Genomic DNA, 24,855 nt, shown 5'->3' on the forward strand with positions numbered 1-24,855 from the left:
GTACTTACTCTGCTGCTCCCCAGTATCTCTCCACACTCATCCTTCCCTACACCCCTTCCCGTGCACTCCGCTCCATGGACAAATCCTCCCTTCTCCACTACTGCCAACTCCAGACTTCATGCCTTCTATCTGGCTGCACCCTACGCCTGGAATAAACTTCCTGAGCCCCTACGTCTTGCCCCATCCTTGGCCACCTTTAAATCTAGACTGAAAGCCCACCTCTTTAACATTGCTTTTGACTCGTAACCACTTGTAACCACTCGCCTCCACCTACCCTCCTCTCCTCCTTCCTGTACACATTAATTGATTTGATTTGCTTTCTTTATTTTTTGTCTATTAGATTGTAAGCTCTTTGAGCAGGGACTGTCTTTCTTCTATATTTGTGCAGCGCTGCGTACGCCTTGTAGCGCTATAGAAATGCTAAATAGTAGTAGTAGTAGTTTATGAACTTCTCCATTTAATTATTAGAGGGAAAGAGGAAGATAAAGTGATCATCATGCTTTATATATTTTTAGTGCAAAATGGCAATAAAAAGGCTGGTTATCCAATCACTACTGGTATGCTGACCAGGTCTTACTCCATGCACACTGCCATCTGAGGAACTTTTCCAGCTTTGTTTTTGGCTGAGTGCTAAACTTCCAAAGTTCACACTCGCCCACCTGGTGCCTGATTGCCTGTCGGCTCCCAAGCCAGGACAAATGCACTGGCTGATAGGCTAAACTGCTATGACTTAGCTGCAGTGCGTCACCTCATTTCTCCCTCCTCCTCCCCAAAACATACTGAAAACAAGTGGCCTGATTTGCCTGCAGCATGCCACCTTCGATTTTTCCCCCCCAAAACTGGAAAAAAATAGAGGGAAAGAGTCCCAGTCCAAAACATCATCATAGCAGACCAGAAAGCAGATTGGGAAGAAGCTGCCATAAAAGCTTCTTTTTTTTGTTGTTTTTTTCTTTTTCTTCCCTTTCCAAAAACTTTAATAAGTCGGACCTCTGGCCCCTTTCCATGAGTAGGGGGCAAGGACAGTAGGCCCTAAGGCCACACCCCCAAGGATTCATGGGGGGAGGATTGGAGGGGGCACGTAACACCACTGGGTTTAGCACCCTTCCCTTAGCTCTGCTGATGGTCTCTACCAATCCTAGTCCTCCTCTAGTCTGCTCCAAAAGGGAGAAGGGGAATCAGCCCTCAAAGGACTTTGCCTGCAGCATCCCCCAGACTTGGGCTATGCTCCATCAGGAATTTGGGACAACAGACTTCCTGGGACCAGCCTACTCATTGTTGCTGTACCAGGTCATATGTCTGCACTATCAGCTGAAGCCAAAGAAATACTATCTTGTTGGGCAGACTGGATGGACCGTGCAAGTTTTATCTGCCGTCATCTACTATGTATGTTACTATGTATGTTACTACGGAGCTAAAGTCAACACCAGCTCTCTATAAGGGGAGTGAAATCAGCCCTGAGCTGGTTTTTTTCTGGCTCCATCTGCTGGCAGGGGGAAATAAGTCTGGACTTTACTGACAAGGATGATATAGAAAAATTCATTTAGTCTCTCCACTATGGCTTTGTTCTCCCCGACTACCCCTTTAACCACATGATCATGTAATAGCCCATCCAAGTCCCTCACATGCTTCTTGCTCCAAATATATTTGAAGATGATTTTATTTTATTTTTTTTTTACATTTGTACCCTGCGCTTTCCCACTCATGGCAGGCTCAATGCGGCTTACATAGGGCAATGGAGGGTTAAGTGACTTGCCCAGAGTCACAAGGAGCTGCCTGTGCCTGAAGTGGGAATTGAACTCAGTTCCTCAGTTCCCCAGGACCAAAGTCCACCACCCTAACCAGTAGGCCACTCCTCCTGTTATGGCCAGATTCTTTTAGAATTTTCTTTCTGCCTACCTGATCAAAGTTTTGCATATATTTTAACAGTGTTTATGCATTTTCCTCCTTTGAATGTTATTTTGGCTATAACAGGCTCTTTAATATCTCCTTTTAACTGACTTTTATGGGGTCCTATTTATGCGGTGACCTTGGCCAGTCTCCACCCCTCCCTCAAAATGCTTGGCTTTGCTTTAGATGCTAACTGGTTATTTTCAGCAGCAAATGACCGGTTAGCCCCATCTGTGCAGTTTACAATGCTAAAATGGGGGAGGTAGAGAAGAGAATGGCACAAGAAGAGAGAAGGGAGAGGAAGGAGATGTGATATAGATGTTTCTGGCTGGTTAAATCGCTCTCAATATCTACCCCTATGTTTCTACAGCAAAGGTATCCATCCTTCTTTTCCAGACTGACTCTATGACACTGTTAGCATGACTCAAAGAAAAACCAGGAAACCTTTAGAAATCTGTGCAAAATTGTAACATCTGATTTTATCCATGAATCCTATATTTAACATTAAGGGGTCTTTTTACCAGGGTGTGTTAAGTTGTTAATGTGCGGCACGATGATTTGCGCTAATTTGCACGTTAGTTGTATATTGTTTTGGGGGCAGAACAAGCCAAGTCATGTGGAGTGGAGGAGTGGCCAAGTGGTTAGAGAACCAGTTCAATTTCCACTACTGCTCCTTGTGATCTTGGGCGAGTCACTTAACCCTCCATTGCCTCAGGTCCCTCCTGGGACAGGGAACTACCCAGTGTACCTGAATGTAACTACTGAAAAAGGTGTGAGCAAAATCCAAATAAATCATAATAATGTGTGAAGAATGATCATGGACTGCATAATGTAGGGAGCATATAATCATCCATTTGTTCAGTTTGTGCAGCTTCACATTAATTGCAGAGGATATGCTGGGCATGCCCTCAATAATAAGTACGCAGCCTTTGCATCTAATGTGCACTGATGTTTGCTATTAGGGCATATTAAGAGCAAAATCTTAATGCACTTTAATAAAAGACTCCTAAATGTATATTATCTGGTGCTTATCAAATTGTCATGGTGCTTTATTAATTCACTATGCTTCTCTATTATCAAATAAACCCTCAAGTCTCACCCAAGAGATCAAATAATCCAACCCTGCTTTTCAAAGACATTGATCTGTTCTGTCTCCAGCTTCCCTCAGACATAATTTCATTTTCTCAGGCATTCCCTAGTTAAAGCTGAGCAGTCAGCAGTTAAAAGCTACTTACCCAGTTATAGGAAAGGAGAAATTCACTGAGCTGGTATGCCAAGATTCGCCTACGATCCATCAGTGGAAGACGACGGGATGGTAACACCATCCTCAAAGACTGCTGCAGATTCCCAGCCGCTCGCTTCAGGAAGCGCATTACCAGTTCCTGCAGTGGAACAGAAGAGCAAAGAGCAAGGAATAGGCAGAAAAGATAGATAATAGAAAGCCAACATTAGAAAAAGTATATATCTACAATGCTGGGAAAATTATCCACAATTTCTGATAACATTTAGATCCCAAAATTCCAAACCTGACTCATAAGATATGACCCTCTGCAAGTTCAGCTTTCATCAGAAGTTGTTGCTTTCAGTTTCTTTTAGAATTGAAAATATAGCTCTTGTGGCAGTGCTTTACTACATTAATAAATTCAGTGGCACTGGCCAGTTAAATGACGCTGCTGTACATGTGTGTAAGTGGCAACTGTATTGCCCCTTCTATACTTTGTGGGGACTAATCACAATTGCCTGGTCCCAGGTAGAGAAGAGAGTAGGCAATGAGGGAAGGTAAAAAGATGACAAATTAGGAATTCAGCCCTCTGCAATGGATGGGTCACAACCTCCTTCTTATAGATCTGAGTTCTTAGTCCAAGATAAAATTGAAACAAAAGGGAAAAATAGAAAGATTGGTTTATTAGAAATATTGGCAGGAGCAAAAAACAGTGTCAGTCAGAGACAATGCACTTATGCAGAACTACCCAAAATGACGGTAAAATACTAAGTATCTTTCAAGGTGGAGTAAATATTAGGACACCCAACACCCTAGGCACTATAAAAGAAAAGAGAGAAGTGCAACTTGACCAATGGAAAAGGCTCCCCCACACTCATGAACTTAGGAACTGAAAAGTCAGTCAGGCAGCAAAGCTGGGACGCCATATGACACCAAGAAAGTGTCTCCAGGAGCTATTTGCAAGGAGAGAAGGGTTAGGACGGCTGTTGTAGCTGGTGATTCAATTATTTGGCATGTAGATAGCTGGGTGGCTGGTGGACGTGAGGATCGAATGGTCACTTGCCTGCCTGGTGCGAAGGTGGTGGACCTCATGCGTCACCTAGATAGGATTTTAAATAGTGCTGGGCAGGAGTTGGCTGTCTTGGTACATGTGGGTATCAATGACATAGGAAAATGTGGGAGACAGGTTCTGGAAGCCAAATTTAGGCCATTAGGTAAAAAGCTCATGTCCAGAACCTCTAGGATAGCATTTTCCAAAGTGCTACCCATTCTACGTGCAGGGCACAAGAGAAAGATAGAGCTCCAGAGTCTCAAAGCACGGAGAAGGGTTTTAGATTTGTAAGGACTGGGTAACATTCTGGAGAAGGGGGAACCTATTCTGGAAGGATGGGCTCTACCTTAACCAGAGTGGGACCAGGCTGCTGGCATTGGCATTTAAAAAGGAGATAGAGCAGCTTTTAAACTAGAACCTGGGGGAAGGCCGACAGTCATTCAAAAACGCATGGTTCGGAAAAAGGTATCTTTGAAAGATATCACCAAAACAGGGAAGATAGGGTATCCCGATAGCAAGGTTACAAGAGACCATAGTAGATCAGGTGTCCTTAAATAAAAATCAGACAAAAGATTGCAAATTAACACTGTCAACTGCTGAGCAAGATGTAAATAGGAACAACAAACATAGTTTGAAATGTCTATATGCAAATGCCAGAAGAAATAAGATGGAAGTGTTAGAATATATTGAACTAAATGAAAAATTAGATATAATAGGTATCTCTGTCCTGGTGGAAGGAGGATAACCAGTGGGAGATGTCATACCAGGGTACAAATTATATCATAGTGATAGGGTGTATCAAATTGGTGGAGGAATAGCTTTGTATGTTAAGGAGGGCCTTGAATCAAATAGATTGAAAATTCTGTAGGAAACAAAACACATCTTCAAATTCCTATGGATTGAAATTCCATGACTAAAGGGGAAAAGGATAGTGATAGGAGTGTACTACCGTCCACCTGGCTAGGATGAACACACGGATGTAGAATGGTTATCAGAAAATTAGGGAGGCTAACAAACTGAGCAACACAATAAAAATGGGTGATTTCAATTACCCCCAATATTGACTGGGTAAATGTAACATCAAGGCATGCTAGGGAGATAACATTCCTTGAAGAAATCATGGAGTAGCTTTATGGAGCAGCTGGTACAGAATCCAACAAGAGAAGGAAAAATTATAGACCTAGTTCTTAGAGAAGTGCATGATCTGGTGCAGGAGGTTATGGTGCTGGATCCGCTTAATAACAGTGGTCAAAAGGGGAGACTATGATCAAATGAGAAGAACGGTGAGAAAAAAAACTTAGAAGAGAAGCGGTGAAGGCAAAAAATTTACATCAGGCATGGATGCTGTTCAAAAATACCACCCTGGAAGCCCAGGCAAAATATATTCCATGTATTAAAAAAGAAGGAAGAAGACCAAACGACAGCCAACATGGCTAAAGTGAAGGAAGCTATTAGAGCGAAAAGAAAATCCTTCAGAAAATGGAAGAAGGGATCGACTGAAAATAATAAGAAACAGCATAAGGAATGGCAAGTCAAATGCAAAGCTCTGATAAGGAAGTCAAAGACAGACTTTGAAAACAAGATTGCCTTGGAGTCAAAAACATATAGTAAACATTTTTTTTAGGTATATTAAAAGCAAGAAGCCAGCAAATGAATCGGTTGGACTGCTAGATGACCGAGGAGTAAAAGGGGCAATCAGGGAAGACAAAGACATGGCAGAGAGATAAAATGAATTCTTTGCTTTGGTCTTCACCGAGGAAGATTTGGGAGAGATACCGGTGCCAGAAATGGTACTCAAAGCTGACGAGTCAGTGAAACTGAATGAAATCTCTATAAACCTAGAGGATGTAATGGCGCAATCTGACAAACTGAAGAGTAGCAAATCTCCTGGACCGGATGGTATTCATCCCCAAGTAGAGACTATTATAAAGAACCAAATTTCAGAGCATATTCAAAAGAATGGATTAATGAGACAAAGCCAACATGGATTTAGTGAAGGGAAATCTTGCCTCACCAATCTATTACATTTCTTTGAAGGGGTGATCAAACATGTGGATAAAGGTGAGCCGGTTGATATTGTGTATCTGCATTTTCAAAAAGCATTTGACAAAGTACTTCATGAAAAACTACTACTACTACTACTACTACTACTACTCCAGAGGAAATTAGAAAGCCATGATATAGGAGGTAGTGTTCTATTGTGGATTAAAAACTGGTTAAAAGATAGAAAACAGAGAGTAGGTTTAAATGGTTAGTATTCTCAATAGAGAAGGGTGGCTAGGAGGCCACACCGCAGTCTTAGGGCCAAGTGGAGCCACAAAGGAATGCAGGATAGGCAAAAGCACCCCCAATGCTGAAGCACACCATTACTAGAGGCCCTTAATGCCTGCTTGCTCTCAGAGAAAGTATTTTATAGACACAGTGGTATCTATGCATTTTATAAAATACTAGCGTTAAGTGGCAGAAATCACGCAGTTTTAAATGTCCATGCATAGAAATTTCAATATGCACATAAATTGGTGTATTTTATAACTTGCATGTCTACTTGTGAACTGTGCCTGAGCTTTCCCAAGTACCAATCATGCACATTTTTATATGCCACTTAGATTTTTCTAACAGATATTTGCATGCATATAGGATCACATACGTACAAAAATAATTTTATAAAATCATGTCCTTGATGCATCTTGTTTTTTTTTTTTAATGTTTTGTCTAGAACTGAAACTTTGTTCATGATTAATTCTATAGCGAGTGCCTTGTGTGCCCTACATCCCTCCAGCACAGCCCCTTTATCCTTGTGTTCTCCAACAAAGTTCTTACCATCTGTTCATCCTCTGCTGCTGCCCATGTAGAGTTGCTGTCCTTCTGAACATTGCATTCTGCCTTCAAGCGTATCTGAACACGTTGGAGGTAGGCAGAAAAAGCCAGACGGGCCTGAATTTTGCTGAAAACAAAATAAGCACAAGTTACATATACACAGTTTTGAAGGACCATAGCTCTGGAATGTTAAGCATCCCAAGAAAGATAGCTAATGTCAGAACAGCTGGTGCTGAGCTTTATGATTATTTAACAACAGGAAAGCTGGTACTAAACCTTCTAAATATCTGACAGTTTAAAAAAAACAAGCTTGTTTGTTAGTAGGACATGGGTGGGGTTTTTCCAATCCTTTTACCCCAATTCCTACTAACTCTAGGCTCAAATGTTGCTACATAGACCTACTGCTCACTGAAGGATTTGGGGAAAAAAATTATGTACAGCAGGAGTTTAATAATCGCCTGAAATGATAGGCCAAATATAGGTCATTGGCAAGCGCAGTCAAAAATATACCTAATAAATGTGTTTATAAATAATTATAAAGCAAAAATAAATACATAAAAATAAAAAAGGCAGAGGGTAGCCCATCAAAGAGAGGTGGGCTATCCAGTCTGTTGCACCAAATATCATACAAATAGGTTACAGTGGCAGACCTGGAGTAGCTAAAACTGGAACATCGCAAAGCAGTCTAGAAAATTCCTGCAATCATCAAAAGAGTACAGTAACCTAAAGGAGCATTAACTTGGTATGACAGACAATGATCCTCTAGCTACGACCTGCCCTCCTGGTTATGCAGTATCCTCTCATATGCAGGATATATCCCTGGGGCATATGCTTCTGTAAGAAGAAATAGGATTGCTACTATTATTGACGATTCAGTCATTAAAAATGCAGATACCTATGTAGCTGGTGGGCATGAGGATCACTTGGTAATTTGCCTGGAGTCACCTAGAAAAGATTTTAGAGTGTGCTGACATAGGAAGGTGCGGGAGAGAGATTCTGGAAGCCACATCTAGGCTTTTGGGTAAGAAATTGAAATTCAGAAATGCTCCCCATTTCACCTGCAGGATCGTAAAGGCAGGCTGAGCTCTGGAGACTCAATGACAGGATAATAGGATTGCACAGAAATAAGGGCTCTAGATTTCTTACAAACTGGGGAACACTTTGAGAAAGAGGTATCTTATTCTGATGGAATGGGCTCCAGTGTAACCAGGGTTGCAATTTGGTGGATAACATTATAAAAAGGGATAGCAGCTTTTAAAATAGATCTTGGGGAAATTTCCTTATAGATAAGAACATAATTGTTGCCATACTGAGACAGACCGAAAGTCCATCAAGCCCAGAAAAATGGCAGGTAACTGACAACATACCAAAAAAATTCAATACATTTTATGCTGCTTATCTTAGAAATAAATAGTGGATTTCCCCCAAGTCCATCTTAATAATGGCTTATGGACTTTTCTTTACGAAGCTACACAAATCTTTTTTAAACCCTGGGAAGTTATATTTTCTCAAATTCGTTTTAAATTTACTACTTTGTAGCTTCATTGTGTGCCCTCTAGTCCTAGTATTTTGGAAACACTAAACAAGCGATTCACGTTCCACTCTACTAATTACTTTACAAAACTCTATAATATCTCCCTTCAGCAGTATTTTCAGCAAGCTGAAGAGCACTAGCCGTTTCTGCCTTTCCTCATAGGAAAGTTGTCCAATCTCCTTTATGATTTTCGTCACCCTTCTCTGTATCTTTTCTAATTCCACTATATCTTTCTTGAGATGAGAAGACCAGAATTGAATTCAATATGTGAGGTGCAGTTGCACCATGGAGCGATACAAAGGCATTATAACATCCTCATTTTTGTTTCCATTATTTTCCTAATAATACCTAACATTTTATTTGCTTTCTTAACCATCGCCGCACACTGAGAAGAGGGTTTCAAAGTATCAATAATGATGACACCAAGATCGTTTTCCTGGTCAGTGACTCATAAAGTGGAACGTTGCATCATTTAACTATAGTTTGGATTCCTCTTTCCACTTGCTCACATTGAACATCATCTGCCATTTAGATGCCCAGTCTCCCAGTTTCATAATGTCCTCTTGTAATTTAACAACTTTGAAAAACTTTGTTTCGTCAGTAACTTTAATTACCTCACTAGTTACTCCCATCTCTAGATAAAGTATAAATATGTTAAAAAGCAGCGGCTCCAGCACAGACCCTTGGGGAATCCCACTATCCACCCTTCTCGATTCAGAATACTGACCATTTAACCCTAATCTCTGATTTCTACTTTTAATCAGTTTTTAATTCACAATTGAACACTACCTCCTATCCTATGACTCTCCAATTTCCTCTGGAGTCTTTCATGAGGTAATTTGTCAAACGCCTTTTGAAAATCCAGGTACACAATATAAACTGGCTCACCTTTATCCACATATTTGTTCATCCCTTCAAAGAAATGTAGTAGATTGGTGAGGCAAGATTTCCCTTCACTAAATCCACACTAGCTTTGTTTCAATAATCCATGCTTTCAAACATACTCTGTAATTTATCCTTTAATATAGTCTTTACCATTTTGCCTGGCACTGAAGTCAGGCTCACCAGTCTAAAATTTCACAGTTCACCTCTGAAACCTTTTTTAAAAATCAGCGTTACATTGGCCACCCTCCAATCTTCCGGTACCATGCTTAATTTTAAAGATAAATTACACATTACTAACAACAGTTCTGCAAGTTCATTTTTCAATTCTATCAGTACTCTGGGATGAATACCATCCAGTCCATGTGATTTGCTACTCTTCAATTTGTCAAATTGCGCCATTACATATTCCAGGTGTATGGAAATTTCATTCAGTTTCTCTGACTGGTCAACTTTGAAAAACATTACTGGCACCAGTATCTCTCCCAAATCTTCCTCGGTGAAGACCGAAGTAAAGAATTCATTTTATCTCTCCGCTATGTCTTTGTCTTCTCTGGTTGCCCCTTTTACCCCTCGGTCATCTAGCAGTCCGACCGATTCTTTTGCCGGCTTCTTGCTTTTAATATACCTAAAAAAAATTTTTTACTATATGTTTTTGACTCCAAGGCAATCTTTTTTTCAAAGTCTGTCTTTGACTTCCTTATCAGCACTTTGCATTTGACTTGCCATTTGTTATGCTGTATCTTATTATTTTCAGTCGGTTCCTTTTTCCATTTTCTGAAAAATTTTCTTTTAGCTCTAATAGCTTCTTTCACCTCACTTTTTTACTATGATGGCTGTCACTTGGCTTTGCTTCCTCCTTTTTTAATACATGGACTATAACTAGCCAGGCTTCCAGGGTGGTATTTTTGAACAGCATCCAAGCCCTATGTAAATTTTTGACCATCACAGCTGCTCCTCGTTTTTTCACTGTTCTTCTCATTTTATCATAGTCTCCCATTTTGAAGGTTAAATGCCAACGTATTGGATTTTCTTTGTGTACTTACTCCAGAGTTGATATCAAACCTGATCATATTATGATCACCGTTATCAAGCGGCCCCATCACCATTAACTCCTGCACCAGATCATGCGCTCCAGTAAGGACAAGGTCTAGAATTTTTCGTCATCTTGTTGGCTCCTGTACCAGCTGCTCCATAATGCAGTCCTTAAGGAATTTTACCTCCCTAGAATGCCCTGATGTCACATTACCCAGCAAATATCAGGGTAATTGAAATCACCCAATATTCTTGTGTTGCCCAGTTTGTTAGCCTCCCTAATTTCTGATAACATTTCTACATGTGTCTGTTCATCCTGGCCTGGTGGACGGTCGTACATGCCTACATGTGGAATTTCAATCCACAACTATTAAAATATTTATTTTGTGTCCTGCAGAATTTTTAATCTATTTGATTCAAGGCCCTCCTTAACATACAATGCTACCCCTCCACCAATTTGATCTACCCTATCACTACAATATAATCTGTGCCCTGGTGTGACAGTGTCCCAGCTAGTTATCTTCATTCTACCAGATCTCTGAGATGCCTATTACATCTAATTTTGCAGTTAGTGCAATATATTCTAACTCTCCCATCTGTTGCTACTATTGAGATTCTGTTGCTCCTATTTGAGGTTCTACATGGAATGTTGCTAGTGGAGGAGTAGCCTAGTGGTTAGTGCAGCAGACTTTGATCCTGGGGAACTGGGTTCAATTCCCACTGCAGCTCCTTGTGACTCTGGGAGAGTCACTTAACCCTCCATTGCCCCTGGTACAAAATAAGTACCTGAATATATGTAAACCACTTTGAATTTAGTTGCAAAAACCTCAGAAAGGCGGTATATCAAGTCCCATTTCCCTCCCTTTCCAATAAAAGTTTAAAACTTACCTATTTAAGAAATATGTATTGTAGTTAAGAGTTCTGTTTATCTCCACAACCACCATTGTAATTCTCAGAGAAATGTTCTGATCACCACAAAAAACCTTGTAAACCGCTTAGAACTGAAAAGGTATTAGTGGGATATAAGCCCATAATACAATGAGGCTCATTTTCAAAGCACTTAGCCTCCCAAAGTTCCATAGAAACTTATGGAACTTAGCCTCCCAAAGTGCTTTGAAAATATGCCTCAATATAATGTAATATAATAATAAGTAGAAGTAGTTATTGGTGGGAATGAATCCCAGATCTGACCAATTTTCACCACATTCAATAATTCTAAAGAGGAATCAGAAGAAAATTATGTATTATTTGGAACACTACATACTACCTCTGATCTAAATTTTCACTACTTTGACAGAAAAAAATCTGCTAAATCTCGAGTAGAAAGTTGCTTTATATATAATATTGACTGGTGCAGTTAAAGATTTCACAAAGGCAAACAACTGATTATTGTTTATATTACCTTCAGTAATCAGTTGACTATAATAATTCTTCCTGGTTTGTACTATCTTTTTCTTATATATTTCCACACCTGCTTGTCATCTAGATTATTATTTATTGTTATTTATGCATTCTTGTATCCCACTATTATGTAAAAATAATTTTTGGTTCAAAGTGGCTTACAATTTACATTTTGGTGGAGTTACAATAGTGTTGTGCAATGTGGAGAGGGCATCTATAGTTCATGTGGTTATTCATAGAGTTTTTGAAGAGATAGATTTGGAGAAGGTAGTGATAACGTTTGTTCTCAGTTTTAGAGTTTTGGTGATGTTTATTCATATAGCTTATGAAGGGTAGATTTGAAAGAAAGGCCAGTTCATATTTTCATATTTATGACAGCTTTGCTTTAGAGTATTCAGATTGGAGTTAAACCATGGTGAATTTCTACAAATATTAACCATTTTAGTTTTCATAGGAGAGATTTTATCCAACACAGAAAGAGAAACTGAATCCCAATGAGATTTTAAATACTCAGAAGCATAAGGGGCACCTAAACAACTAGACATTTCGGCCAAAAAATAGTACCATCAATTTTGACTCTAGTAGTAAATAGTTCCATGTTTAACAGTTTGATGGGTTTTCCTAAGCAAAGTTTCATGATAAACTCTAATTGAAAATGGTCAGACCATGGTACAGCCGACCATCTATAGGTATCTATCATATGAACAGAGCTAGTAATTAGAAAAATCGAGAGCATGTCCTTTTTCATGTGTTGGATTCCCTCATTTTTGTAGCTCGGGTTATAGATTGTTTTATTCTGCTAGAAAAGGGGAGGGGTTTGGCTATGATTTTTAGACAATTTTTTAAACTTTCTAAAGTGTCATCTGGAATATTTCCGGATTTAGAATTTATGCTCTGTAGTCCTCAGGATTGATTCAGGATTGACTTTTACTACTCTATAGGCAAATACTCAAATGTAGTAGGTATTTTACTAATATATCAACCTCTGGTGCCATGGGCAAAATCAGAACAAGATCTGTTTGATGTCATTGCTCATGCTTCCTGTCAATTTGACAGGCTGATTATACTAGGTGATCTAAATCTATATTTAGACCATTTAAATGATTCCACTGTCATTGGTTTTAAAATATTTTTACAATCTTGTGGTTTGATTTTAATGAATAGTATTATTGAGGTGTCATCATCCAACATCCATGTTTCTGTAATAAACAAAAATCCCAAGTCTAGAGTAGATAAAAGATCTTCAAATATCAAAAGCTTATTTTTAATGGATCTAGCGTTTACATAATATGCCGGGACCAGTCGTTGGGCAGTAATTACATAATTCCAGATGAACTGGTAGAGGAACCACATTTGTAACTAGTGCCTGAGCTCATAATAACGCTCTTCCCTTTTGCTTTCCATTAGGAGATTTCTTCAGTTTTACAATGTGTAAAGCCATATTACCAATGACTTCAATATTGCGAGGACAAACCTCTAAACAGTTAATTAACTGTCTGCTTACAGCAGGGCTATGTGGTTTAAACCAGGGTCAATTCACTGGAGATATCCAGACTGGAATTTTAAAGTTATAATCTGGTACACTTCCCAAGAAACCCTGCGATAGCCCAAGTAAGAACAGGCATATAAAAGATATTAACTTCATCTTGAATACCAGCTAGTTACTTCTCATCAGAAAAGGAGAAGAGTTTTGATAGTTTCAGTCTTAGAGAAGTCATTACACAAAGTCACTCACTAAGGTGCAAGCTCGCACCTTACGCTGCACATCGCTAGACGTCGTGGTGAAAACCCCACAACATCTGACATGGATTCAGTAGGTAGAGCGCTCCCATGCATAACACCCAAGTGATGGTAGTAGTGATAGGTGGAGCTTGGCCCTGCACCAAATAAAGGATGATAGTGACAGCTTTTACGACAGAAAACAAGCAATGCCACTATTCCAGAATCTGTGGGATGTTCAAAAGCAAACCCAAGAGTGGATGGGATCCTGAGGCTGCTCTGAGGACTGAAGTCCCAAAACTGGCTTAAGAGCACGCCGCAGCATCCACCATGTAGTGCTTGGCAAAGGTATGCAGCTTCAACCACATCGTCGCCTTGCAAATATTCGCCGGAAACAGTACAGTTATCTCTGCCAAGGATGTCACTGTATGTCTCATAGAATGATAAAGAGAGGAAATAAACTGACATGAATGTCTCCTTCAGCCATCTAGCAATTGTGGGCTTGGAAGCCATAAGGCCAAGCCAAACTAAGTCTGTTCGATTTGAGAAACTCTTTCATGACTTCCAAATAACTAATGAGTCTACACATAACGAGAAATTTCAAGGAATACCAAGCCTCTTTGTCCTCTCTGTGAAAGGACAGAAGCTCCACTGATTGGCTGAGATAAAATGTTGATACCACTTTCAGAAGAAAGGAAGGAACCGTGCGCAGGGAGACCTCCACCTCCGAAAAGTGAAGAAAGGAATCCCCACAACAGACAGCCTGAAGCTCCAAAACCCTATGTGCCGATGCAACAGCCATCATGAACGCTGTTTTTAGCGTAAGGTCTTTCAAGACGGCTTTCCAGAATGGCTCAAAAGGAGGCTTCTGAAAAGCCCAAAGGACTAGATTAAGGTTCCACTCTAGACATGGAGTATGAAAGGGAAGTTGAAAGCGGCCCACTCACCGCAAGAACTGAACAATATCTGGGTGAGCCACAAGTGATATCTTCTATAGTCGGCCCCTGAAAAAGGCCAAAGCCGCAGACTAAACGTTTAGATAATCCAACGCCAATCCTTTCCGAAAACCTCCCTGGAGAAATGCTAGGATGTGTGCGATCTGAGAAGAGAAGGGAGAAAGTCCATGCTCAGAACACCAGCCCTTGAACACCCTCCACACCCTCGCATACGCCATGGATGCAGTGTGTTTCTGAACCTGAAGCAAGATAGCAGTGATCAAATCAGAATAACCTTTTTGTCTCAACCAAGCCCTTACAAAGGCCAAGCCATAAGACCAAAGCAGCATGAATCCTCAATAAGCACTGGACCCTTCTTCAGTAGGCTGTATACCTGTGGAAGCAGAGAGGACCCCTATTCAGCAGTTGAATCAGATCCGCCTACCACGGCCTCCACAGCCAATCTTGGACTACAAGAATTATTCGACCCTGGTGCAATGCGACCCTTTTCAAAAAGCGGCCTACCATAGGTCAAGGAGGGAAAACATACAGTAGATGTTTCTCTGGCCAGGGCTGCAGTACGGCATCAATCCCCATTAAGCCTGATTCTTTCCAATGGCTGAAGAACTTGGGAACTTGTCATTCCTTTTCGTCGTCAAGTCTAGAAGCAGAGAACCCCATCAACCCACTATATCAGCTGAAACTCCTGGCTGGATAGTTCCCATTCCCCTGAGTCCAAGGACTGCCTGCTGACAAAGTCTGCCTCCACATTCAAGGACCCTGCAATGTGAGCTGCTGACAAGCAGAGATGATTTTCCTCCACCCAACTCATGAGGGAGGCCTCTGAACGGCTGCTGATATAAGCCACCACCGATGCATTGCTGGAGAAAACTCTGACAGGGGTCCCTGCCAGAAAGGGAGTGAAGTTGTGTAAGGCAATCCGCATACTCTGAGCTCCAAGTGATTTATTGACCACTGAGATTCCTGCTCTGTCCAGGTGCCCTGTGCAAGACCGAACTTGTAAAGAGCTTCCCAACCTGACTCACTGGCGTCCGTTGTTACTACCTCCCATTGTGTTATTGGAAAGGGAGCTGAGACGGTCAAATTCTTGGGTGTCAACCAACTCTGCGTAATCCGTCTGGCAACCAGTGTCCAAGGAAGATGAAAGCCATATTTCTGTGACACCAGAGACCAGCTGTTGAGAACAGATTCCTGTAATGCCCAAGGTAGCCCAGACATAGTCCCAGACTCTGGGCATACCTTGGCTGAGAAGATGAATCTGTTGAACCAGTTTCAATCTCCTGAACTCCGTGAGGAAGATCCTCTGCTGTGCTGTGTTGAATATAATGGCCAGATACTCCACTGACTGCGATGGAGCTAATCTGCTCTTCTCAAAATTGATCACCCAACCCAATGACTGCAGAAGACAGACAACTTTGTCTGTCACTGCTGCACCATCCAAATAAGACAACGCATTAATGAGCCAGTATCTGAGATATGGATGAACTGTGATTCCCTGGCACCGAAGGAAGGACGCCACCACCACCACCACCACCACCACCATAACCTTGGTAAACATTATTGGAGCCATGGTATATGCAAGTTCACCTCCTTCAGAATAAGGGCAGTGAGAAATTCTCCCACTTGAACCGAGGTTTTGACTCCTCTTAGTGTCCCCATACAAAAGCGAGACACTTGAAGGCAGCGGTTTAGATTTTTGAGATCTAAGACCAGACAAAAGGTGCCTTCCCTGTATGGGATAGCGAAGTAGACAGAGTATCTGCTTTGTCCCTGTTCGGCCTGGGGAACTGGAACAATAGCCCAGAGCGCCAGAAAGGAATCTACGGTGGCCTGAACCTCTACCACCTTGGTTCTCTTTCAACAAGGAGACTGCAAGAAGAGAGGAGCGACTCGGCAGGAGAACTCCAACTTGTAACCTTTTGGAAGAATATCCAGAACCTACTGGTCTGGAGTGATTTTGGCACAGTCTTCCTGAAAATTCTGAAGAAGTCCTCCCACCAGAGGAGACGAATGGACCAGCCTCGCATCATTATGAAGCTTTGGAGGCATTGGGCACTCTAGCTCACTAAGAAGAGGACATCTTTTCTGCACAAAAGGAAGATTGGCGTGCCTGAAACTAGGACTTCTGACCATATTGCTGATGACAGGCTGGTATCGTCTGCTGTTTCGAAATCAAGATAGAGCCCCCTGAAGATGGATGACCAGAGGCTTTTGGCTTATCCTCCAGCAACCACTGTGGCTTAGTTTCCCCCAGTTCTTTCACCAAGTTACTGAGATGTTCTCTAAACAGTCACTTGCCATAAAAGTGAAGTTTGGCACTGCATCTGCTGCCCAATGCCGTGACCAGAGTTGCCGATGTGCTGTGATAGCCAAAGACATACTGTGGGCTGCAACCCATAACATGTCATAAACAGCATCCATCAAGTAGGCCAACCCTGCTTTCAGCTGGGCGTTATGGCACCTGTCCTGTGCTGCTGACTGCTGATGCCAGTTCAGGTATGCTCTTGCTACAAATGAACTGCACACTGCCGCTTGAAGAGCCAAAGAAACCACTTCAAAAGCTTTTTTCAGAGAGCCTTCTCGCTTTCTATCCTATAGGTTATTTACGGCAATGCCCCCTTCCACCGCCGTAGTTCACCCTGGGAAGCTGTAATTTATCTTTCCCCTCCGGAACTACTTGTTTTTGTTTATTTCTAGGATAAGCAGCATAAAATGTATTTTACTTTTTTGGGATCTTGTCAGGTACTTGTGACCTGGATTGGCCACTGTTGGAAACAGGATGCTGGGCTTGATGGACCTTCAGTCTGTCTCAGTACGGCAATACTTACTTATGTAACCAGTAGAGACAAGACATGGCTCTTCCCATTCACAGCCAGGTGTCTGGTGAGACCCATTTTGCTGTAATCAGGTCCTGAATGTCTGGACGCATCAGAAAGGTCATAGAAAGACCTCTAAGCCCCCTCATGATCGACAAAGATGGAATTCATGACGCTGAAGCAGAAGGCTCTTCAATGAAAAGTATCACCAGTGCCTCAGAAATAAGAGTACTAAGCTCCTCTTTATAAAGCTACCTTGTACTTTTGGATCATTCCCCTCCTCAGAAGGGAATTCTCTAACAGCTCCTTCAACTATGACTCCTCTGAATAGACTGAGGCCACATCAGATAAGGAAGGAAAAGCAGAGAAAGCCTCTGCTCACTCCTGGAGGTCTAAATGAGATCTCTTAGGAGCTGGAGGGGCAATGGGGTGAGAAAATGAAGCACCTTGCAGCAACTCTGACCATCCCTGTAAATAGGCCTGGTGTAAGAGCAATATAAATTCCAGAGAGAACAAAGATCTCGATGCAGCTGAATGCTCTGTCAGGCCCTGAGGCTGTAAAATGGTGGCTGTACTCCAGCATGATCAGAGGCTGTTCCTCATTGCAAGTCAGTCCCAACAAAATAGCACCCATTCTTGTGTGCTCTCCTACATCAAACTGAGAGAGTCCAAAAACTCCAACATATTCAGATGCTGCACTCAGTCTGAAGATGTGCTACCACTGACTGTTTCCTTGCATCACGTGGAATTCCCATCTTGCACACACTGCAATGCCCAGATGCTGGCAGGAATTCCACAGCAGGAACAGTGTTTAACTGCCTCCACAGGAGTCGCCCTTCACCCTGTCACAAGCGCAGTACTTCATGTCCCAAGTGCTGAATAAGGATCCCTCCTCTGGACCAACCAGACTTTGCAGCCAGAGTCAAATTTTAGTCAGACTTACAACTGCCTGTTGCTCCTCCCAAGCTCACAAGTATTACCACAGATGAGAAAAGCTCAGGACTGATACTCTGACCCATGCTCTCCAGCAAACCTCTTTCCTTCTCCTTTCTTTTTCTTCTTTAAGGTTGCTTTGCTTGAAAAGGAGAGCTCCGCAGAAAAAAGGGGAGAGGTGAAGGCATAGAAGTAGTAATTTTGCAGGGCAGCAGAGACAGGGGATCTGAAGACCACCAGGTATGGCTCTGCAGACTCAAGCCACCCAAAAAACTCAACTGGAGACCAGTTGACTAACTGGACCAGGAGCAAACCACTGAAACCAGAGGCTGAAAAGTGTGCCCATCTATTGCTGGGGATAGAAAATACAGAGGAGCTGGACTGGATGGGAAGAGAGATATGTCTCAGCTCAGGTTTCAGTTATCTCCATCTGCTGGTTGGACACAACTATCCACTAGGTTCTGGAATAATAGGAAGCTACATAATGGAAGGTCTAATTTCTCCTTCTTTGGCATCCCTCCAGACTGACTTAGATGGACGGGAAGTACCAAAGCAGTGAGCACCGTGTGGAACCCTCGGAGCCCCAAAAGCCAAGTCCTGACGAGCGAGAATATCTTCTCAGCAGGGCCCTAGCCAAGGAATGCAAAGAGGTCCAAACCCACTGCTCTACAAATCTCCTGTGGCACTACCAAAATCCTCTCCGCCCACGAAACCACTTGCTTTCTGGTAAAATGTGGAAACGCCCTGCCACCAGGAAAGTACCCTGAAGCAATGGCTTCCTTAATCCAACGCGCTATGATAGCCTGAGATGCCGCCAGGACCTTTCTCCAACCAGCTAACAAAACAGACTATCCAGATCAAGGCACAAAACTGACTCTCCAGGCCAGTTCCTTACCTGAGGGAACATGAACAAGGAACAAAACTGGCTCTCCAGGCCACTTCCCTACCAGAGAGAAAATGACAGAGGCACAAAACAGTCTACAATCTCTTCAGTACTGGTACTCAAGGACACTTGCCTACCTCAGGGAAAAAATGACCAAAGCAGAAAACAGTCTGCAGACAGAATCAACTGTATAAGGAGAAAGTCGCATACTCTGTTGGCAGAAAAACAATTGTAATGATACACTGTATGACTGAATCACCACATCAGCAACTAATGGAACATGCTGAATTAGAGCTCTATCAAGTAGGAGCTTGGGCCTAATCACGACCCAAACTTCCAGAAGAGAATTGGAAAACCTGCCAATGACAATGTGAGGCATAGCTATATTATGAACGTCTACTTAAGGTACTGCAGTTTCCGCAAAGAATAGCACCACTGAGTCTATGAAAGAAAGATTTTGCTAATACCTTGAGGGCAAAAGTTGACTCAGAAGAAATCAAGATAAGAAGGGCAGAATGAAAAAGAAAAACTCTTGAACAAAAAAGCAGCTGCCTACCAAAAGTGATAGTAATGTAAAATCTGTAAACTCATACAAAGAAATCCCAGCTGCTCTCCAAAATGGAAAAAAATATTTCTGTCCTAGAACAGGGCTAAAGATAGCCAAAGACAAAAAGATGAAAGGCCAGAAGAAAATATGTAGTTCAAACCATTAGGATAAGCCACTTGAACACTGAATTAAACCTTCAGCTGAAAATAGAGCATTAAATCTTTCCTGCTGCAGAGAGGTGAAGCTCGGCCACGTCAAAGAGGACACAGTGAATTGAGAAGAGAGGACAATAGTCAGGCGAGTACAAGAAGGCTGAGAGCATAAACTCAGCTTAATCTTAAAAGAATGGTTCAAATGGGACCAAAGGGTTAAGGCACAGTGAGCTTGTGAAATTAAGATTAGGTGAACCCATAAGTTTAAAGACAGAATAGACTAGAAGGTTAGGTGCAGCTGTTTTGGAAAGCTGCAAAAAAATAGCCCAGCTACGGAACTCAAAAGCATTGGGCGTCTAGAAAAGTGAGATATATTGGTGAACTGGGAAGCCAAACAACTGAATAGCTGTAAGTCAGATCTCTGGAAAAGGAGCCAATGCAGCCACGTGGTATAGCCTACCTAAATAAATGTATTCGTTTTTTTTATTAAGATTTATTTACTGCATTTTAAAGGAATTTACTCAAAGCAGTGTACTACCCTAGCACTCCACCAAAAGCATCACAAAGAGAAGCAAAGAGGCTAGGCTCCACTGAAACTGAGAAATTCCATGCAGCCCACAAACATAAACTCTGCATAGCATATGTCAATAAGATGGACCCAGTGTGTGAGGCTAAAGTTGCTCAAGAGTGCAAGGCTAAGGCTGGTTGTTACACTTCAGTGAATTAAAGCTGAAACTATGCTGAGAAGACACTCAGCGGAATCTATGATGCTAAGCTCGGCTAATAGGCCCAAATGAACTGAGCCTGACAAGCTGGCAAAACTAGTCAAAGCCACAAAGCTAAACTCTCTTGAGCCTATGAAAGCCATGAGACATGAAAAGGAAGTAACAGTGGGGCAGGTAAATGAGAGCAGCTCAGGAGAATAAGCTACAACTGAATTGTGTGACTGCAAAAGCCATATACCAACTGGCACTCAAGCAGACCACAGCATGAACCTGTATTGGTAGGAAGCAAAACTGAAAGAAAAGGAAAAGAAATGACTTAAACCTGAAAGCTCTTATCTAGAGAATTCTCTCTCTGTGCCCTTGGAAGAATGCTCACATAGGCAAACCAGACTCAATCTCTCAAGGCACCCGAATATAGCTAGCTTAAATGGTGCTATTACAGAGGCACCAAGTACCTGGGAATAGCAGGCCAAATTTTATCTACAAGAAAAGAGAGAGAGAAAGAGCTCCACAAGGCCCTCTCAACACCAAGCAACTGTCAGAAGACAGACAGCAAATGTTCCATGACGAGGTGTGCATCTAAAAATAATAGGAGTAATCTCACACTGAATTTCACCAGAGAAGGCATGCATAGAAGCTGAATTCCAAACTGCAGTGTCTCTAAGACTGAAACCTTAGGCGTTAATCACGATCATGCACAAGCACAAGTTAGACACATGACTTTCAGGTTGTAAGGTACTCACTCCAAAAGGAGCTACTTTGCCTTTTATCTATTCATTTATTTATTCTGAAATGTAACTGTCCCTAAAGCATTCCACATATCCTGATTGTCGGTGTCCAGAGAGCAACCAAAAGGTCTGACCGAGTTACCCCACATAGCTAAAAGACTAGCTCTGAAAGACTCCAAATCCCCCTCCAACGCCAACATTCCAGCCTCACATGCTGTGTACTTTAAGCTGAAGGAAAGCTGAAAATTCTAGAACTCCAGGCACCCACTCAAGTGACAAACAGTGCAAAATACTGCTTACTTCTGCATAGTTCAACAAAGCAGTGATAAAATACACCTTACCACAACTAAAGGAGGAGGGCGGTATGGAAGTGTCACGGAACCCGGGATGGTGAGCCCTTGGGCTGCAGCCAGGCTGTAGAAGACAAGTCCTCTGGGGAGGAGCAGAGGCGAACCAGGCACTGAATACACACAGGATACCAGACATGGCAAATAGACAGAGCATACTCAAGACAAGCAACAAGCACCACCAGAAAAGGGAGATAGACCACTCAGGTGGGCTGCAAGGCCAATCCAGAACCCACTCGTACAGAGTCCAAGCGTACAGGCCTCATAGCCGAACTGGAACCGAATCATACCAGAGGGAAGGGAAAAGAACGGAATCTCTTGAGTAAGTACTACTCAAGCAGTGCATACACTCTACACTAAACAGAGCCACAAACAAGGGGTCAAAAGACCCTACGCACAGGCACAAAGAAAATGAAGGGGAAAAGACAACCCCACTTAGACTCACATGGTAGAAACCACAAATAAAAGATAAGAAAACCACACAGGAAGGCAGCACATGACTGGGCTTAGAACCACAGCTATAAATGAAAAGTCCTAACCAAGTCAAACAGACATCGCACAGAGAGGTAGCTTAAGGCTGAGCTAGTAGTTCCAGTTAAACGGAAGAGCTGTCTACACTTACCACACAGAGGCAGCTCAAAGCTGAGCTAGTAGTCACAGCAAACAGAACCACCCACTCAAACAGAATCAAACAAAGAGGATGCGCAGGACTGTGCTAGTAGACAAAGCTAAACGGAAGAACGGCCCACTTGTGCCACACAGAGAGACTGCTCAAGGCTGCGCTAGTAGTCATAGCTAAATGAAAAAGCAATCCACTCAAACACAACCAGAAACCTCACAGAGAGAACTCAAACAGAAAGCACACAGGGAAAACTCAAGACAAGGCCACACAAAGGAACACTCACGGCTATGCCACACAGCACTCAAGGACAAAGGAAGCCACTCATGAAGGAACACTCTAAGCTGTACCTTAAAGCACTCAGGGAAGAGGGAAGCCACTCAAAGGAATACTCAAGGGTATGCCACCAGGCACTCAAGGAAAAAGGGAAGCCACTCACAGGAATACACTAGGCTGTGCCACACAGCACTCAAGGGAAAAGGGAAGCTACTCATAGGAACACTCTAGGATGTATCATACAGCACTCAAGGGTAAAGGGAAGCCACCTATAGGAATACACAAGGCTGTGCCACACAGCACTTGAAAAGGGAAGCCACTCATAGGAACACTCTAGGCTAAACCATACAGCACTCAATGGAAAAGGGAAGCCACCTATAGGAAAACAAAAGGCTGTGCCACACAGCACTCAAGAGTAAAGGGAATCGACTCATAAGAATACACAAGACTGGCCATACAGGACTCAAAGGTAAAGGGAAGCCACTCATAAGAATACACAAGGCTGTGCCACACAGCACTCAAGGGTAAAGGGAAGCCGCTAATAGGAATACACAAGGCTGTGCCACAGAGTCAAATAACAGACACTAGAGACAAAGGGAAAAGCAAGCAAACAGGAAATGCTGTCTTTACATACACAAATCAGATAAGGAGCAATGCTCACAAGAATCAGGAGACAAACACAGCAGACAAAGAGTTAAAGCAGGCTAAAGGGAAGGGCTGCTTCTAAAACACATCAGAAAGATGCAGGGCTTACACTAAAGTCAAAGGTTTAAAGCAAAGAAAGGGAAAAACAAACAATGTTCTTACCAGAACTCAGCCAGCACCCACAGCCAGGTAGGGAAAGGAAAGGCAGGCAGAGACAGAGCACACACAGCTGCACAGAAGCAAGATAATCAAGGAAAGCAGCTGGGCTGGCAACAACCGGCTCACTGAACAGTGAAAGGTAACAAGGGAAACCACACAAGGAAACAGAACAGGCTTAAGCTGGAGAGCCCAGACAACATGGAAAGAATCTATTCAGGTTCAAATCAGAACCACACACACAACAGAACAGAGCTTTGCTTGGGTGCAAAGTTAACAGGCAAGTAATCCATACAGGTTTAAACCAGAACAACACACACAGAGAAACAAAAGAGGGCTTTGCTTGAGAGCAAACCTAACAGGAAAGTAATCCATACAGATTCAAACCAAAACCACTCACACAGGGCTCAGGGCTGTGCCACAGAGACACAGCTTAATAAGAAGACCAGTTCCCTCAGAATCAAACAACAGTACACAAAGAAAAGGGAAAAATAGACCTGTTGCAAAGGCCACGCAAGAAAGCTCCCTGGGTCCTTATAAAGGAGTAGGCTGATGATGTCACAAGTAGGAAATGAATCAGAAGCAGGGAGACCAAAGCGAGGCTTGGCTAACAGGAAGAACAACAACAGGAAAAGGCAGACTGGAGGTCACAGAGCTAGATACAGAGAAACAGTAGGTCTGGACATAAGGGCATGGCCACAACTGTGACAGGGAGGTTTCCAGCTTCCTTAATAATAATCCAGTCTGCCAAACTCAGCACTAAAAGAGACCATGGAGACCTGCCAAACCAGAGATGAAGTTCCCAAAAATTTTTTAAAAATAAAAACGTCTTCAGCAATCTCTTAAAGCAAGAGTAGGAAGATTCTGTTCGAATGTAAAGAGGTAAAAAGTTCCAGTGCTTCACTGCCTGAAATGAAAAAGAGCCAATAAAATATCTTTGATACTGGACAGCACTTCTGGTTGGAAAATTTAAAAGAAAAGTGATCTACTTCTTTTAGGGAGAAGAGGTCTACACATATAACTGGGACCCAGTCGATGGAGAGCTCTAAAAACTGTTGTCCATATACATTTTTTTTTAAACAGCATGCTCGTATTGGCAGCCAATGAAGTTTGATAAGATATGGAGTCACTCTTTCAGCACAATAAGCATTAAAGATCAGTTTTGATGCTGCGTTTTGAAGAACCTGTAAACAAGTTAGTGATGCTTCAGTACATCCCACATACAAAAGATTACCCAATAATCCAGAACAGATAGTATAGCAGCTTGAGTTAATTCGTCTTAGCAATTTTAACTTATAAAAGACTCCTTGAGATACTTTTTTAAATAGGTTCTTTCACTGTTGAATGGAAGACTAAAACCTCCCCTAAAACATGAGAGCAAGACCTTAAAATTCATGTCCTTAATCTTTATATGCTCATCCAGGCAGATGGAGGGCCAAACCAAATAAATTGTGTCTTTTCCGATTTAACTGAACATGAAATGACAATGCCCAGTTTTCAACAATAGTGAAACACTCCATGATA

At 42.1% G+C, this 24,855-nt stretch overlaps 1 protein-coding gene across 1 annotated transcript in view; it reads right to left on the minus strand.

Moving 5' to 3' along the window:
* TTLL5 (tubulin tyrosine ligase like 5) overlaps positions 1–24,855 on the minus strand; it is a 482,374-nt gene that overhangs the window by 165,126 nt on the left and 292,393 nt on the right. The window contains exons 23-24 of the mRNA XM_030213729.1: positions 6,981–7,104; positions 3,123–3,269 (exon numbers count right to left, since the gene is read on the minus strand). Coding sequence (XP_030069589.1) covers positions 3,123–3,269; positions 6,981–7,104 — 271 coding nt within the window. The remainder of the gene's footprint in view (positions 1–3,122; positions 3,270–6,980; positions 7,105–24,855) is intronic.

This window comes from Microcaecilia unicolor, chromosome 9 (assembly GCF_901765095.1).
Source record: "Microcaecilia unicolor chromosome 9, aMicUni1.1, whole genome shotgun sequence".
Taxonomy (NCBI): domain Eukaryota; kingdom Metazoa; phylum Chordata; class Amphibia; order Gymnophiona; family Siphonopidae; genus Microcaecilia; species Microcaecilia unicolor.